Raw genomic sequence first — 19,334 nt, forward strand, 5'->3', positions numbered from 1 at the left:
ATATGGAGAATATTTTTTATTTACATCCTTCATGAAATATTCACACACAGAAACAAGCATGGTTTAGCTGTAGAATGGTGCCTCTGCAGCAACTCAGATCCACTGGTTGTATATACTGTACAGTACAGAATGTAAATAGGATGTTTATTTACATCCTACATCCTATTTACATCCTGTACTGTACAGTATATACAACCAGTGGATCTGAGTTGCTGCAGAGGCACCATTCCATTCCCTGTCTTTAACACTCGTTTGGAGTTTAAAGATGATGAAATGACCAGCGTATATTTCTGGTTTAGACCCTGGAGAGAGACATAGCAGCCCTCAAATCCACCTCCACTCACACACACACACACACACACACACACACACACACACACACACACACACACACACACACACACACACACACACACACACACACACACACACACACACACACACACACACACACACACACACACACGTTACAGTGCCTTCAGAAAGTATTCAAACCCCTTGACTTTTTCCACATTTTGTTGTGTTACAGCCTGAATTTAAAATGGATTAAATTGAGATTTATTGTCACTGGCCTACACACAATACTCCATAATGTCAAAGTGGAATTATGTTGTTAGAACATTTTACCAATTAATTACAAATGAAAAGCTAAAATGTCTTGAGTCAATAAGTATTCAACCCCTTTGTTATGGGGTTGAATAACAAAAGGTTTGTGCTTAACAAGTCACATAATAAGTTACATGGACTCACTTTGTGTGCAGTGATATTTGAATGAATACCCTTGTAGCCCACACATACAGATAATTGTAAGGTTCCTCAGTCGAGCAGGGAATTTCAAATACAGATTCAACCACAAAGACCAGGGAAGTTTTCCAATGCTTCACAAAGAAGGGTAGAAGGATAGAAAAACAGGCATTGAATATCCCTTTCAGCATGGTGAAGATAACTAATGACACTTTAGATGGTGTATGAACACACCCAGTCACTACAAAGATACAGTTGTCCTTCTTAACTCAGTTGCCGGAAAGGAAGGATACCGCTCAGGGATTTCAGCATGAGGCCAATGGTGACTTTAAAACAGTTACAGAGTTTAATGGCTGTGATAGGAGAAAACTGAGGATGGATCAACGACATTGTAGTTACTCCACAATATTAACATAATTCAGAGAGTGAAAAGAAGGAAACCTGTACAGAATAAAAAAGATTCCAAAACATGCATCCTGTTTGCAACAAGGCACTAAAGTAATACTTTTTAAAAAATTGTCAAAGCAATTAAAATTTTCCCTGAATACAAAACGTTATGTCTGGGTCAAATCCAATACAGCACATTACTGAGTGCCATTCTCCATATTTTGAAGGATAGTGGTTGCTGCCTCATGTTATGGGCATGCTTGTAATCGTTAAGGACTGGGGAGTTTTTCAGGATAAAAAAAGAAACGGAATGTAGCTAAGCACAGTCAAAATCCTAGAGGAAATCATTGTTCAATCTGCTTTCCACCAGACACTGGGAGCTTAATTCACCTTTCAGCAGGACAATAACCCAAACACAAGCCCAAATCTACACTGGAGTTGCTTCCCAAAAAGACAGTGAATGCTCCTGAGTGGCCAAGGTATATTTTCAGGCAGTTTTAAGTAAAAACTGTATGGCAAGACCTGAGAATTATTGTCTGGCATTGATCAACAACCAATTTGACAGAGCTTGAAGAATTTTGAAAAGAATAATGTGCAAATGTTGCTCAGTCCAGGAGTGGAAGGCTCTTTGAGACTTACCCAGAAAGACTCACAGCTGTAATCACTGCCAGGGGATTCTAACATGTATTGACTCAGGGGGTTAAATACACTACATGACCAAAAGTATGTGGGCACCTGCTTGCCGAAAATCATTCCGAAATCATGGGCATTTGCTGCTATAATAGCCTCAACTCTTCTGGGAAGGCTTGCCACTAGATGTTGGAACATTGCTGCAGGGACTTGCTTCCATTCAGCCACAAGAGCATTAGTAAGGTCAGGCACTGATGTTGGGCGATTATGCCTGGTTTGCAGTCTGCGTTCCATTTCATCCCAAAGGTGTTTGATGGGGTTGAGGTCAGGGCTTTGTGCAGGCCAGTCAAGTTATTCCACATTGAATTTGACAAACCATTTCTGTATGGACCTCGCTTTGTGCACGGGTGCATTGTCATGCTGAAACAGGAAAGGGCCTTCCCCAAACTATTACCACAAAGCTGGAAGCACAGAATTGTCTAGAATGTCATTGTATGCTATAGTGTTAAGATTTCCCTTAACTGGAACTAGCCCAAACCATGTAAAACAGCCCCAGCCCATTATTCATTTTCCACCAAACTTTACAGTTGGCACTATGCATTGGGGCAGGTAGAGTTCTCTTGGTATCTGCCAAACCCAGATTCGTCAGCCGGACTGCCAGATGGTGACGAGCCGTTCATCACTCCAGAGAACGCTCCAGGAACTGGGTTTACACTGCTCCAGAGTCCAATGGCGGCGAGCTTTACACCACTCCAAGCATTGTATGGAGTGGTGTAAGGCTCGCCGTCATTGGACTCTGGAGCAGTGTAAACCCATTTCATGAAGCTTCAATGAACAGTTCTTGTGCTGACGTTGCTTCCAGAGGCAGTTTGGAACTCGGTAGTGACTGTTGCAACCGAGGACAGACTATTTTTACGCACTTCAGCACTCGGCGATCCCATTCTGTGAGCTGGTGTGGCCTACCACTTCGCGGCTGAGCCATTGTTGTTCCTAGACGTTTCCACTTCACAATAACAACACTTACAGTTGACCGGGGCAGCTCAACTGCCAATGTTTTTTATGGAGATTGCATGGCTGTGTGCTCAATTTTCTACACCTATCATCAACGGGTGTTGCTGAAATAACCAAATCCACTAATTTGAAGGGGTGTCCACATACATTTCTATGCATAGTGTATATGTGACCCGATTCATGAAACTAGGCGTGTGTTGCAAGCCACGACTTCACAGGAGAGCCGATTCATGAAACTAGGCGTGTGTTGCAAGCCACGACTTCACAGGAGAGCCGATTCATGAAACTAGGCGTGTGTTGCAAGCCACGACTTCACAGGAGAGCCGATTCATGAAACTAGGCGTGTGTTGCAAGCCACGACTTCACAGGAGAGATGATTCATGAAACTAGGCGTGTGTTGCAAGCCACGACTTCACAGGAGAGCCATTTGAACATCATTATTATTTTTTTAACCAAAATGCGTTTTTGAGCCCAAACACAGACAACCAAACACATTATCATTTGCACTGATCGTTGCTATTATTGTTCTAGAACACACACACACACACAGGTCTGTGTCTGCGTATCCAGCCAGTGTGATATGAATTATAAATGTAGCCTAATAAAAAGAAAGAGAGAAGGCAGGTAGAAGCAGAAGAAAATGACTGGTGTTACAGCAGTGTATTGATCAGTGTGTATCAAAGGAGGATGTGAGACACCAGATTACCTGCTAGTCTGAGCATTAGGTAGTGTGTTAGAGTGTTATAGCCCGGGGCTCATCTTCCACTGCCAGATCACTGTAAATACAACACTGACAGAGAGCGGGAGTGTGTGCGTGTGTGTCTGTGTGACTGTGTGTGTGTGTGTGTGTTTTGCATCACTGGATGGAAGTAAGGCAAAGGCCCATCTGTTTTTGTAACTCCCTCAAAATAAAGAAGGAAGATACAACCCATTCAGCCAGGACACTAACTGGTTCTGGGTCTGTTCTGCTCCTACAGTCTCCATAGAAATTGACAATATTAAACCTTAATAACTGAAATAGTATTTTCTAGTTTCTTCATGTGTTGTTTGGGGTTACAGTACAAAGTCTGGTCTCCTAACCTTTGCCTGTGTGTTTGTAAACAGGAAAGCCTGTGCAGCATTAATTGCCCTCAGTGGTCAGTGTGAGAGAGGTTATATTGAACTGATTCCTGATGAATGTGAATCAACCTGAGATGCATCTTTACTCGTTCTCTTTATATCGATTATTTAGATTCATAACAAACTTTTACCTTGAGATTCAGCAATCGAGCCAAGGTGGGCTGGAATAAAATAATGAAAATAAATCAAAGTCTGTTTGTGCATCGTAAAATATTTACAGGATCCAGTTTCCTACGGCTGCAATTTAAACCGTTTGGATTCTGCAAAGCCATAAATGAATCATGGATTTATCAAGTGTTGATGTTTTAGTATTCATTTTCCCGTCCTTTTCTCTCCAGTCCTCCCACCACAATCACTGCGTATGTCACTAATAGCATCATACCCATTTCTCACCATTTTAAAATGCACACACATAAATGCAAGCAGACACATCCATGACACACAGGTGACCTGGAGTTTAGCGTTCCATATTGCATACTGAGTGGCAAAAACTGTCTAAAACAATGGTTTTAAACCCACAATGAATAAAAGGGGCGACAGAGGTTATCCGAAAATGTGTCTTTTAAGCAAATGGTGACTCGCTGAAAAACAGACGCATGAAAATGCAAGGCTATTCTGTTTCACAAAGAGCATACACCTTTATATGCTTTATAAACACACTATGCTAAACCTACTACATGGTGGACAATATGATTTTATTCCATGTAGATAGAAGAGAGAGAGGGAGAGAGACAGAGAGAGAAAGATAGGGAAACAAAATGATTGAATGGATGGGTGCACACTTTGTGTGCTGTGTAAGGTGAGGAGTGCCATCTATTGACCGAAAGAGGAAGTGTTTCCTTTGTGTGACACAACAAAGCCCTGTTTTGACAGGGTTCATAGTGGCTAAATGTTTGTTCTCTGGCTTTGTGTGCCTTTAATGAGAAGCTACTTGCATTGTTCTCTTTTTAAATAATTTGACTGCATTTTATTTAGAGCTTTATTTTATTTGCATCTAAGGTTCATTGCTCATCTCTTTTTGCTACGTACTACAATTTGTTCTTTAGGAATAATAGTCACATACTGTATAACCTTGAATAGTTGAAGAATGCATTATACATGAACCCGCACTTACGTTTTAATATAAAGATGATGGGTTATTAGTTGTGGCATATGAAAATGGTTTAGAATTTATAGAAGTAATTTTCAGGGGAAGTATGAATTAATGTTTCGACAGACAAACATCTTTCAAATGTGGTTTCATTTTGCCTCCTATGCGTTCATATTGTACTGCTCCCTGTTGAACTGAAGCCAATAGCTTTCATGATGTCTCTCTCTTTCTGTCTCTCTCTCTTTCTGTCTCTCTCCCTTTATCAGTGGAGGAGCTGTCATGTCGTGGAGAGGAGGTTTGGAGGTTGGAGGGGAGTGTGAGAGAAGGAAGACAGGCAGAGGAGAGGAGGAGGTAAGAAGGGAACACAGGGAATTAACACACTTCTTCAGGTCTCAGACAAGGTTACTCTACACGCCAGCAGTACTCATATTAGAGAATGTGCATCTTGGCCTGCCCTGTACCGTGCCGTACATGAGGTCACCAAGTTCAAAGTTCACAGGTTAACCCGTGTCTCTTCAGCATTGTGATGACATCAGCATAAATGCAGCATGAAATGTCTGGTGTCTGTCTGTGGTTGTGGTCTAGATCTCTGCCAGTATGGTGACCTCATCACATTAATGCAGAATCCTCCCCCCCACCCTCTCTCTGCCCCCGTCTCTCTCACCCCTTCTCTCTCACCCCATCTCTCTCTCTCTCCCCTTCTCTCTCCCTCTCTCACCCCTTCTCTCTCCCTTTCTCTCACTCTCTCCCTTTCTCTTTCTACTCTCTCTCTCTCCCTCTTTCGCGCTCTCTTTCTCTCCCTCTCTCTAAATTGTTAACATCCATATGGGCCAATAGCTAAGAGGAGTCTGTATGAGAAAAGCGCTCCCAAATGGTCATTATTCAACTAAACATGAACATGATGCTAAATGGATTTCAGCTGTTTCTGGGAAGTTCCCCATCCCATCCTCCTTCTCTTCCCCTGATTCCCCCATTATCCCCTCTATCCTCTTCTCCACCCCTCTCTCTTCCATCTTTTTTTATAGTGAACTGAGAAGACTGTCTTTGGGTTCTATAGCCAATTTTTAACACATATGTACAGCACCTCTGAATATACATTGAAGTTGGTGCATATTGAGACTGTACTGTGGATGTGTATATAGCCTGTATATTTAGGTTTGCTATAGGATCTGTATATTTACTCGTCCTATATATTGTGTGTATATTTAGCTGTGTTGTGCCCAGTCGGTCTGCCAGTGGGGTCCATGGGGGCTCCGCTGGGGCTGCCTGCACTGGGGCTGCTCTGGGGCTGCTCTGGGGATGGGGTTGGTCGGGCGCTTGAGGAAATGCTCATAATTTGTCGTATTGATCGAGTAACCACGGCAGCCAGTCTCTATTGAGGCAGAGCAGAAATAGACCCCCTATCGATCACATTCAGATTCCCCCCTGTTCTTACTGACACTATTCGGCCTAGTTCCAAATCAGTCCCTAGGCACTTCCCTGTTTCCTAGCCCCTTCCCTAAGCCCCCTACTACTGTGATGCACTTGTGTGTGTGTGTGTGTGTGTGTGTGTGTGTGTGTGTGTGTGTGTGTGTGTGTGTGTGTGTGTGTGTGTGTGTGTGTGTGTGTGTGTGTGTGTGTGTGTGTGTTGCAGGCTGACAGTGGAGAGGCTGGAGAGGCAGTCTGCAGAGCTGAGACTGGCCCTACAGCAGGCCATGGAGAACACACTCAACACACAGAGAGACAACCACACAACACAGGAACAAGTAAACACACACACCTCAACTTATATCCTTCTCTCTCTCCCTACGTCTGATTAGTCCTGTGAATTGATTAGCAGAGCATGGATTGTTTTATAAACCTTTTGGAAGGGGCTAGGACACTGGGAAGGGGCTAGGACACTGGGAAGGGGCTAGGACACTGGGAAGGGGCTAGGACACGGGGAAGGGGCTTGGACACGGGGAAGAGGCTAGGACACACGGGGAAGGGGATAGGACACAGGGAAGGGGCAAGGAACTGATTTGGAGTGTCAGACCCACTCTTTCTCTCTCTGATCAAATCAAACTTTTTTGTCACATGCGCCGAATGTGCATAGACCTTACCGTGAAATGCTTACTTACAAGCCATTAACCAACAGTGCAGTTCAAGAAGAGTTAAGAAAATACTTAACAAGTAAACTAAAATAAAAAGTAATAATAAAAAGTAACACAATAAGAATAACATTAACGAGGCTATATACAGTACCAAATACCAAGTCAGTGTGCGGGGCTACAGGTTAGTTGAGGTAATTTGTACACGTAGGTGGGGGTGAAGTGACTACCTAGATAATAAGCAGCAAGTACACCGCCTATTATATAGGTCCTGGAAGGGCAGGAAGCTTGGCCCCAGCGGGCCAAGCTGGGCCATTCGCACTACCCTCTGTAGCGCCTTGCCGAGCAGTTGCCATACCAGACGGTGATGCAACCGGTCAGGATGCTCTCGATGGTGCAGCTGTAGAACCTTTTGAGGGGGCCCATGCCAAATATTTTCTGTCTCCTGAGAAGGAAAGGTTTCCTCTTCACGACTGTCTTGGTATGTTTGGACCATAATAGTTTGTTGGTGATGTGAACACCAAGGAACTTGAAACTCTTGTCCCGCTCTAATACAGCCCCGTCGATGTTAATGGGGGCCTGTTCGGCTTGCCTTTTCCTGTAATCCACGATCAGCTCCTTTGTCTTACTCACATTGAGGGAGAGGTTGTTGTCCTGGCACCACACTGCCAGTTCTCTGACCTTCTCCCTATAGGCCGTCTCATTGTTGTCAGTGATCAGGCCGTACCACTGTGTGTCATCAGCAAACTTAATGATGGTGTTGGAGTCGTGATTGGCCACACAGTTGTGGGTGAACAGGGAATAGAGAAGAGGACTAAGTACACACCCCTGAGGGGCCCCAGTGTTGAGGATCAGCGTGGCAGACGTGTTGTTGCCCACTCTTACCACCTGGGGGCGGCCCGTAAGGAAGTCTAGGATCCATTTGCAGAGGGAGGTGTTTAATCCCAGGGTCCTTAGATTAATGATGAGCTTCATGGGCACTATGGTGTTGAACACTAAGCTGTTGTCAATGAACAGCACTTCATGCCTACTGACGTGAGTACCACGGAGCGGTAATCATTTAGGCAGGTTACCTTCACTTCCTTGGGCACAGGGACTATGGTGTCTGCTTGAAACATGTAGGTATTACAGACTCGGTCAGGGATAGGTTGAAAATGTCAGTGAAGACCCTTGCCAGTTGGTCCGCGCATGCTCTGAGTACACGTTCTGGAAATTCGTCTGGCCCCGCGGCTTTGTGAATGTTGAACTGTTTAAAGGTTTTGTTCACATCGGCTACCGAGAGCGTTATCACACAGTCATCCAGAACAGCTGGTGCTCTCGTTCATGCTTCAGTGTTGCTTGTCTCGAAGTAAGCATAAAAGGCATTTAGCTCTTCTGGTACGCTTGCATCACTGGGCAGCTCGTGTCTGGGTTTCCCTTTGTAGCCCATAATAGTTTTCAAGCCACATCCGACGAGGGTCAGAGCCGGTGTAGTAGGATTAAATCTTAATCCTGTATTGACATTTTGCTTGATTGATGGTTCATCTGAGGACATAGGGATTTCTTATAAGCGTCCGGATTAGTCTCCCGCTTCTTTAAAGCAGCAGCTCTAGCGTTTAGCTCAATGCGGATGTTGCCTGTCATCCATGGCTTCTGGTTGGGATATGTACGTACAGTCACTCTGGGGACGTCGTCGTCAATGCACTTATTGATGAAGCCGATGACTGAGGTGGTGTACTCCTCAATGCCATTGGATGAATCCCGGAACATATTCCAGTCTGTGCTAGCAAAACAGTCCTGTAGTGTAGCATCTGCCTCATCTGACCACTTCCGTATTGAGCGAGTCACTGGTACTTCCTGCTTTAGTTTTTGCTTGTAAGCAGGAATCAGGAGGATAGAATTATGATCAGATTTGCCAAATGGAGGACGGGGGAGAGCTTTGTATGCATATCTGTGTGTGATGTAAAGGTGGTCTAGGATTTTTCATTTTCTGGTTGCACGTGACATGCTGGTAAAAATTTGGTAGAACTGATTTAAGTTTGCCTGCATTAAAGTCCCTGGCCACTAGGAGCGCCGCCTCTGGGTGAGCATTTTCTTCTTTGCTTATGGCCTTATAGAGTTGGTTGAGAGCGGTCTTAGTGCCAGCTTCTTTCTGTGGTGGTAAATAGACGGCTATGAATAATATAGATGAGAATTATCTTGGTAGATAGTGTGGTCTACAGCTTATCATAAGGTACTCTACCTCAGGCGAGCTAAACCTCAAGTCTTCTTTAATATTAGACATTGCGCATCATCTGTTATTGATAAATAGACACACACCCCCACCCCTCGTCGTTGTTCAGCGACGTCTCGGTGAAACATAAGATGTTACAGTTTTTAATGTCCCCTTGGTAGGATAATCTTAATCGTAGGTCATCAATTTTCTTTTCTAATGATTGCACGTTAGCAAGAAGAACGGATGGCAGTGGGAGTATATTAGCTCGTCTACGGATTCTCAGAAGGCCGCCCCATCTGCAGCCCCTTTTCCTGCGTCTTTTCTTCACGCAAAAGGAGGGGATCTGGGCCTGTTCCAGGGAAAGCAGGATATCCTTCTCGTCGGACTTGTTAAAGGAAAAAGTTTCTCCCAGTCTTCCAGTTCTCATCCTCCTGTCAGTGTAAAGTTGGAATGTTGAATCATTCATTCTGTAGGCTAAATTATGTACCACACAGATCAGTGCTAGATGCTTTTTTTTTCAATGTATTGAACTAAAGTGTTTTTAAAAGCCAAAGCTGTACACGCACACGCACATCAATGGTTGTGTGTCTCTGCATGGGTCCAGTTCCAATCAAAGCCCTGAGGTGTTCAGTGAAGATGTTTCTGCAGCCATCTTCAAACACATCCCCATAACTGATTAGACCGGTCACACTGACACAGAGCTGATCAGAGTCATTCATGCTGTTTTTGACAGCATTAGTGATGGCTTTGTGACACACACACACACGTATGTGTACGTGTGTGTGTTTAAGTGTTTTAATGAGAGTCTAAAGTGAACTTTTTTGCTAGTTAGCGTTAGCCGCTCGTTAGTGTGTCAAACTTTTATCTCCTCCGCCTCCAGCAGGCCAGTATAAATATGGCCTGCTCTGATGTCACAGATGTTGTGTTTACTGTAAATATCAGTTCGCCATCTGAAAAGTTTAGGTCTAATTTTTATTGAGTAATTAAGTCAGTGAGAGAAAGTGCAGATTGAACCAAATGTTGTTGTTTTTCTTGCTCAGTAGGCAATATGGAGGATCATATGCAAGAGGATTCTGAAAAGGCTTGTGTTGTCATCAGTGTGTGTGAGTGTGTGCATGTGTTTGTGTGCGTGCGTGTGTGTGTTCTTGCGTTTATATGTGTCCACTGTCCAGGTGATGGATCCTTCTGGTTAAGCCTAATGAGGTGTTCTGATGAATCAGGATGAAATGGTGTCTGAAACGGCCTCATCTGCTGCCCAGACCCCTTCAGATATATTACCTGATGGACAACCAGACCCCTTCAGATATATTACCTGATGGACAACCAGAACTCTTCAGATATATTACCTGATGGACAACTAGAACTCTGCTGCCCAGACCCCTTCAGATATATTACCTGATGGACAACCAGACCCCTTCAGATATATTACCTGATGGACAACCAGAACTCTTCAGATATATTACCTGATGGACAACCAGAACTCTTCAGATATATTACCTGATGGACAACCAGAACTCTTCAGATATATTACCTGATGAACAACCAGAACTCTTCAGATATATTACCTGATGGACAACCAGAACTCTTCAGATATATTACCTGATGGACAACCAGAACTCTTCAGACATGTTACCTGATGAACAACCATAAGTGGCACTGAGTGGCGATAAATTGTTTTAGAATTACTTCTGCAAGATGACCATTTCTTTGCCAGAAAATAAGTTATTTGGTGCACGTGTGTGTGCATGTTAGCTCGTGTGTGTGTGCGAGTGTTCATGTGTTGTATACAGTAGTATTTATCTTAGTCTTACTTAGATCTGTCACAGACAGATGGCCTTGCTAAAGCCCTGCAGTAGAAACAGTAGTTAGAGGGTTAAAGGATGCTATCTGGTGTAATGAGAGAACCTCTAGTGTGTACTGAAACAGATCGGCCTTGTTTTGTGTGTGTGTGTGTGTGTCCTCTCCTTCTATCTCCATCCCACACAGCTCATTAGGCAGGAATCCTGTGCTTCATTTGAGAGAGGTGACGGTTGGACAGGCAAACTGGCCACTGTCTGACACATACACACGTACGGGTATCTCACTCTGATCATAGGAAATTGAGACCTGGACACTAATTCTTTGGGGGAAAAGGGATGTGTAAAAGGTGCGTGTTCTTACCTATTTGAAGGTATTTGACCCAGGATTGATCTGTGCTAGCATGGACAGATTCTAATTTCACCACCCCTATCTTTTCACTAGTCCCTCCCTCTGACCCCGGCCCTGTTTACACACCATCAGTGTTGGCGCTGGAGCGTCTTCTAGAAAGGCACAGTTGAGGCGGGACCTAACATATACTGTATGTCCGAGACAAAACCTTGAAGAAAAGTTCAAAACAAACCATCCAACTATTGATGTTATAATTTATAGGGCCTTTTCTCAGGACTGTATGGCTGTTCCCTGTGCCAGCACAGCTCGATCGGCGAGTTCTCTTTTTCTGGCGTATATTTGTGAAACATTCTGATGAGGCTATGTGTCAGAGCAGATGTAATGAAGAAAGCCATCAGAGTCATTAATATGGCTTATCTGATCTGCTGTTGGCTCACTGGCCAAACTAATGTAGGGACATGTCATCAGCATTAAGCAGAGGAGGACTCACATGCACACACACACACACACACACACACACTCATCATGATCATCACCATTAAGTAATCAGCTCAGAGTGAGACATGCTCAGGAATTCAACCCTACACACACACACACCAGATATATAATTCAGATCTCTTAGTGATGAGTATACATATTTAACTGATGTCAGCTCTGCTGGGGGACTTTAATTGGAGAGAAAGTTTTTATAAAATACATTTTTTATAAAAATGTGTTTAACAATAAATGTCTTCATTAATTTGATGAAGGTATCTGCTAAAATGAGCTGAGTGGTTTAAGTCTAATGGATGAAGGGTCCTCTCTCTGGTGTTGTTCTATCCACAGGACAAGGCTTAGAGGTTGATTATCTCTGGTGTTGTTCTATCCGAAGGACAGGGCTTAGAGGTTGATTATCTCTGGTGTTGTTCTATCCACAGGACAGGGCTTAGAGGTTGATTATCTCTGGTGTTGTTCTATCCACAGGACAGGGCTTAGAGGTTGATTATCTCTGGTGTTGTTCTATCCACAGGACAAGGCTAAGGGGTTGATTACCTCTGGTGTTGTTCTATCCACAGGACAGGGTTTAGGGGCTGATTATCTCTGGTGTTGTTCTATCCACAGGACAGGGTTTAGGGGTTGATTATCTCTGGTGTTGTTCTATCCACAGGACAGGGCTTAGGGGTTGATTATCTCTGGTGTTGTTCTATCCACAGGACAGGGTTTAGGGGTTAATTATCTCTGGTGTTGTTCTATCCACAGGACAGGGTTTAGGGGTAGATTATCTCTGGTGTTGTTCTATCCACAGGACAGGGTTTAGGGGTTGATTATCTCTGACGTTGTTCTATCCACAGGACAGGGCTTAGAGGTTTATTATCTCTGCAACAAAGGCTCAATTGGCATGGGATAGCTTGTTTTATTTGTGGTGGATGAGGTGAGTTTCTTTGATCACCAGGTTGAAAAGTGTTATATAAATCCAAGCCATTGATGTTGGTTGTGTCACTGGGCCTGTCTGAATCCCCGTACTTGCGCTCTAAATAATACTTTGATTGGGTATGCAAAAATATCAACTTTAGTAGTATGTGAAATTGAAAAATGTTTGTATGCTTTAAATGCCAGGATCATACTCATTTTGGCTTTTCATCCAGTACGAATTTGCTGCATGCTATTGTGGAAGAGTAGCATCTGTTAATAAGACCCAGGTGTGTTTGTCAACAGCTGCTGATCATAGAAGGGGATGGGCTGTACCACAATGAACGGATGTCGGAAAAACACCCAATTAAGCATTAGTTGACTTATTCTCTGTGTGAACCCTTGTAGTATGTTGATATTTGTTGCTTACTGCTAACATTTCTACTAAATAATAGGTTCTAAATAGTATGTAGTACGATTAGTACACAGTATGTAACCTAGTTTTAGTAAGTAGTAGGCAAGACAGACTACGTACTGTAGGCCCATCGCACTTCCATTGACATGGTCGGTGTGAACAGTTAGTCTCTCCCCTCCCCCAGCCTAGGAACCATCATTAAAAAAAATCTGAAATGGACCAAAATACATAATGTAGCAAATGCAGTTCTTAAATATACTTTAGTTCACCTGCATGTGGTGTCTACTCTGATCCAGCTAAGGCCTTCAAAGCAACCTTCATATTTCAAAAGGGTTCTTCTCGTGATTTTAGACTTTTACAGTTAGTGTGTGGATTCCTCTCCTACTCAACCACCTACTCAGTGAGTATGTTTACATGCAGATCAATAATTGGATATTAAACTGATTATGGCAGTAGGCTGAGTATGGTAATAGTCATGTAAACACTTTACTCTGCTTAACTTAATCAGCAAAAGGTCCAAATCAAAGTAGGTAAACGCTGATTAAAACATCTGGTTTTCTGTGCACTCTTTCAAATGATTCATTGGAGAAATAGTTCTCACCTACAGACTTTATATGTCTGAAATCAGAATCAAATAGGCTTCGCAAAAATAACGTTCGCTGTGGTAGAACGTTTATTTGGATTGCCGATTTTCTGCATTTATTGAAGTCCCATCAGTAGTCTGATTTCAGAAGTGTCCATGCAAAAAGGATTATAAGGGAAACCGTTCTTGTTGCAAAGCATGTAAATGTTTTAAACAAACTATTATATTCATCTATCCACCAGAATCGTATTATTGTGTGCATGTGACCGTACTCAGTGTGAGGATTTACCAAAACACCTCTCTCAAGGCCTACCTTTCACAACACATTCTATTTTTTTTGTGTGTGTGTATTTTTTGTGTCTTTTTTCCCCGATGAGACCACCATCACTGCCAATACCCCCCTGAAAACATGTGAGTAGAAAAAAAACAATCTAAATGTTAAACAGGTTCCCATCTCGTGTGCGTTCACCCCCCCTCCACCTCTCTCTCTCTCCTTTCTCTTCCCTCCTCTTTTTCCCCCTTTCTCTCTCGCTCTCTTTCTCTCTCGTTCTTCATTATCATCCCCTGACACCGGTGGAAACAAAGGATCTGTGTGTAATTTAGTCTTAATCATAACACCGTACCTTCACAGCCATCCAGCCAGTCAGAGCGAGACCGCACACATCAGCCAGCCAGGAGAGAGATGCTCATGTGAAACCGGTCTCTTTAGGACTGGTAGGTAATTACTGTCATTAGAACACTCCAGAGTGTGTGTGGACGTGCTGTATAATTGATGGTGAATTAATGTGTGGCAGGCAGTGGATATGAGGGATCCTTCAGCGCTCAGAGAGAAGGGTCTGCTGTCATGCCTGGGGTTCTTGGTGCTACAGTGTATGTGTTAGAAACACAGAACCCCAAAACAGGCTCTGCCAGAGTGAGGGGGGGGGGCCCAACATTTCTCGGCCCAAAATCTGTTTTTGTATGGGGGGCAATGAGAGAGTGTCGAATTTAGTCAGGATAAACATTAATTGCTATTTTGATATGTGAGGCTGAAATGATCTAATAGAAGTTTGGTAATGCTTAGGTTGTTACCAATGTACTGATGTATAAGTGTGATGCGCGTGACATCCCAGCAACTTGGAGAAAAAACACTTCATATCGGAGTTGTCCCTGTTGAAATTTGAATATTCATGAGGCTGACATAGCATCTCACTCTCCATTGAATACAGACAGTTGACATCAACACCCCTCATCAAATATTCAAAAAAGTATTCAAATAACGAGATGTATCCCTCAAAGAGAGGAGTAGGCGGGTGCTTGACAGCCCGCCGTTCTGCTCTGGACGACAAATCCCGGTAACACTTTACTTTACACCCAGCGTCATAACATGTTATGACATGGTCATAACCATGTCATGACAACTGACATGACTTGTAATAACCTGTCATAATATGGTCAGAACATTGTCATGATCCATGCACCTGTTGTGACATATATTGCATTATTTTATGGATGGTTATGACACCTACATAAGAGTGCCAACCCTGCCAAGAAGTTTCCTTTAGTTTAAAAGGTCCTTTCTTAGGTCCTTTGTTGTTCAACAGTGTGGTCTACAACAGGTCTAAATATATGTGACAGTGTGGTCTAGAACAGGTCTAAATATATGTGACAGTGTGGTCTATAACAGTGTGGTCTACAACAGGTCTAAATAGATGTGACAGTGTGGTCTACAACAGTGTGGTCTACAACAGGTCTAAATATATGTGACAGTGTGGTCTATAACAGTGTGGTCTACAACAGGTCTAAATAGATGTGACAGTGTGGTCTACAACAGGTCTAAATATATGTGACAGTGTGGTCTAGAACAGGTCTAAATATATGTGACAGTGTGGTCTACAACAGTGTGGTCTACAACAGGTCTAAATATATGTGACAGTGTGGTCTACAACAGTGTGGTCTACAACAGGTCTAAATATATGTGACAGTGTGGTCTACAACAGTGTGGTCTACAACAGGTCTAAATATATGTGACAGTGTGGTCTACAACAGGTCTAAATATATGTGACAGTGTGGTCTACAACAGTGTGGTCTACAACAGGTCTAAATATATGTGACAGTGTGGTCTACAACAGTGTGGTCTACAACAGGTCTAAATATATGTGACAGTGTGGTCTACAACAGTGTGGTCTACAACAGGTCTAAATATATGTGACAGTGTGGTCTACAACAGGTCTAAATATATGTGACAGTGTGGTCTACAACAGTGTGGTCTACAACAGGTCTAAATATATGTGACAGTGTGGTCTACAACAGGTCTAAATATATGTGACAGTGTGGTCTATAACAGTGTGGTCTACAACAGGTCTAAATATATGTGACAGTGTGGTCTACAACAGTGTGGTCTACAACAGGTCTAAATATATGTGACAGTGTGGTCTACAACAGTGTGGTCTACAACAGGTCTAAATATATGTGACAGTGTGGTCTACAACAGGTCTAAATATATGTGACAGTGTGGTCTACAACAGTGTGGTCTACAACAGGTCTAAATATATGTGACAGTGTGGTCTACAACAGTGTGGTCTACAACAGGTCTAAATATATGTGACAGTGTGGTCTACAACAGGTCTAAATATATGTGACAGTGTGGTCTACAACAGTGTGGTCTACAACAGGTCTAAATATATGTGACAGTGTGGTCTACAACAGTGTGGTCTACAACAGGTCTAAATATATGTGACAGTGTGGTCTATAACAGTGTGGTCTACAACAGGTCTAAATATATGTGACAGTGTGGTCTACAACAGTGTGGTCTACAACAGGTCTAAATATATGTGACAGTGTGGTCTACAACAGTGTGGTCTACAACAGGTCTAAATATATGTGACAGTGTGGTCTACAACAGTGTGGTCTACAACAGGTCTAAATATATGTGACAGTGTGGTCTACAACAGGTCTAAATATATGTGACAGTGTGGTCTACAACAGGTCTAAATATATGTGACAGTGTGGTCTACAACAGGTCTAAATATATGTGACAGTGTGGTCTACAACAGGTCTAAATATATGTGACAGTGTGGTCTACAACAGGTCTAAATATATGTGACAGTGTGGTCTATAACAGTGTGGTCTACAACAGGTCTAAATACATGTGACAGTGTGGTCTACAACAGGTCTAAATATATGTGACAGTGTGGTCTACAACAGTGTGGTCTACAACAGGTCTAAATATGTGTGACAGTGTGGTCTATAACAGTGTGGTCTACAACAGGTCTAAATAGATGTGACAGTGTGGTCTACAACAGGTCTAAATATATGTGACAGTGTGGTCTACAACAGGTCTAAATATATGTGACAGTGTGGTCTATAACAGTGTGGTCTACAACAGGTCTAAATAGATGTGACAGTGTGGTCTACAACAGGTCTAAATATATGTGACAGTGTGGTCTACAACAGGTCTAAATATATGTGACAGTGTGGTCTACAGCAGTGTGGTCTACAACAGGTCTAAATATATGTGACAGTGTGGTCTACAACAGTGTGGTCTACAACAGGTCTAAATATATGTGACAGTGTGGTCTACAACAGGTCTAAATATATGTGACAGTGTGGTCTACAACAGTGTGGTCTACAACAGGTCTAAATATATGTGACAGTGTGGTCTATAACAGTGTGGTCTACAACAGGTCTAAATAGATGTGACAGTGTGGTCTACAACAGGTCTAAATATATGTGACAGTGTGGTCTATAACAGTGTGGTCTACAACAGGTCTAAATACATGTGACAGTGTGGTCTACAACAGGTCTAAATATATGTGACAGTGTGGTCTACAACAGTGTGGTCTACAACAGGTCTAAATATATGTGACAGTGTGGTCTATAACAGTGTGGTCTACAACAGGTCTAAATACATGTGACAGTGTGGTCTACAACAGGTCTAAATATATGTGACAGTGTGGTCTACAACAGGTCTAAATATATGTGACAGTGTGGTCTATAACAGTGTGGTCTACAACAGGTCTAAATAGATGTGACAGTGTGGTCTACAACAGGTCTAAATATATGTGACAGTGTGGTCTATAACAGTGTGGTCTACAACAGGTCTAAATATATGTGACAGTGTGGTCTATAACAGTGTGGTCTACAACAGGTCTAAATATATGTGACAGTGTGGTCTACAACAGTGTGGTCTACAACAGGTCTAAATATATGTGACAGTGTGGTCTATAACAGTGTGGTCTACAACAGGTCTAAATATATGTGACAGTGTGGTCTATAACAGTGTGGTCTACAACAGGTCTAAATATATGTGACAGTGTGGTCTATAACAGTGTGGTCTACAACAGGTCTAAATAGATGTGACAGTTTTTTTAGAATATATATTTATTATTCCCCACAAACCCTTCCACCCTTCCCCCAATTGGAGTACACTAATAAACAATAACACTTAGGCTTCTACCTTCAGTTTCTACATATTATACACATTTTACAATCTATTTTACAATAGTTATATTTTGTTTGTTTTTAGTCCTTCCTCTATTTCTGATGTCCATCCAGTTTGATTTCTATTTGTAACTGTGCTATTTCACAACATTTCTGAACCTATATACATTTTATAGACCCCGTATGTTTTACATTAGTTATCTTATTAGTCCCACCCTTCAGCTCCATTCAACCCCTCCCATCTATCTCTCAACAACATCCAGTCCCACCCTTCAGCTCCATTCAACCCCTCCCATCTATCTCTCAACAACATCCAGTCCCACCCTTCAGCTCCATTCAACCCCTCCCATCTATCTCTCAACACCATCCAGTCCCACTCTTCAGCTCCATTCAACCCCTCCCATCTATTTCTCAACACCATCCAGTCCCACCCTTCAGCTCCATTCAACCCCTCCCATCTATCTCTCAACACCATCCATATTGGATTTCTATTTGCCATATATTTTTCAACTGTGCTGTGATGCTTCACAAAAGTACTGAACCTTTCTATTCTCATAGCTTCTACAGATTGTAAATTAAAGATAAATATTTTTGTTAAAATAATTATTATATTATTGATTGATTGATTGACTATGGATTTTCAAATCATCCAGTATTGCTATCTGCAGCGTTAGTTCTAGGCAAATGTTGCAATTCTTCAGCCATTCCTGGACCTGTGACCAAAAACGAGCTACATATGGACATTACCAAAATAAATGATCTAATGACTCTGCCTCCTCACAGCAGAATCTGCAGAGCTGGGAAGATTGTATCCCCCATATATATATAACATTCTATTGGTTGCACAAATGTTGTATAGTAATATAAATTGAAAAATTTAAAGTTTTGAATCCGACATTGTTTTGCGTGTCAATTCATAAACCATGTGCCATGGAATGGGTACATTGAATATCTGTTCCCAACTATTTTGCAATTTATATGGCACAGCTGTCAGTTTTTTGGTCCTTAAATGAAATTGGTACATGTTTTTATTTACCACACTTTTCTTTAACCATTTATGTTCTCTAATACAGGGCCGACAGACAAGTTCTTTACTTTTTTCCCCTTCTACTTGCCTCTTCCATTTTTGTGGT

The 19,334-nt window shown here is 42.4% G+C and overlaps 1 protein-coding gene across 3 annotated transcripts in view; it reads left to right on the top strand.

Moving 5' to 3' along the window:
- The window catches only part of LOC109878541 (golgin subfamily B member 1), a 163,341-nt gene that overhangs the window by 111,190 nt on the left and 32,817 nt on the right, over positions 1 to 19,334 (top strand). For all 3 annotated transcript variants that reach the window (XM_031796515.1, XM_031796516.1, XM_031796517.1), the window contains 2 exons: positions 5,248 to 5,332; positions 6,615 to 6,726. In XM_031796515.1, coding sequence (XP_031652375.1) covers positions 5,248 to 5,332; positions 6,615 to 6,726 — 197 coding nt within the window. The remainder of the gene's footprint in view (positions 1 to 5,247; positions 5,333 to 6,614; positions 6,727 to 19,334) is intronic.

The sequence above is a fragment of the Oncorhynchus kisutch genome, linkage group LG18, assembly GCF_002021735.2.
Source record: "Oncorhynchus kisutch isolate 150728-3 linkage group LG18, Okis_V2, whole genome shotgun sequence".
Lineage (NCBI taxonomy): Eukaryota > Metazoa > Chordata > Actinopteri > Salmoniformes > Salmonidae > Oncorhynchus > Oncorhynchus kisutch.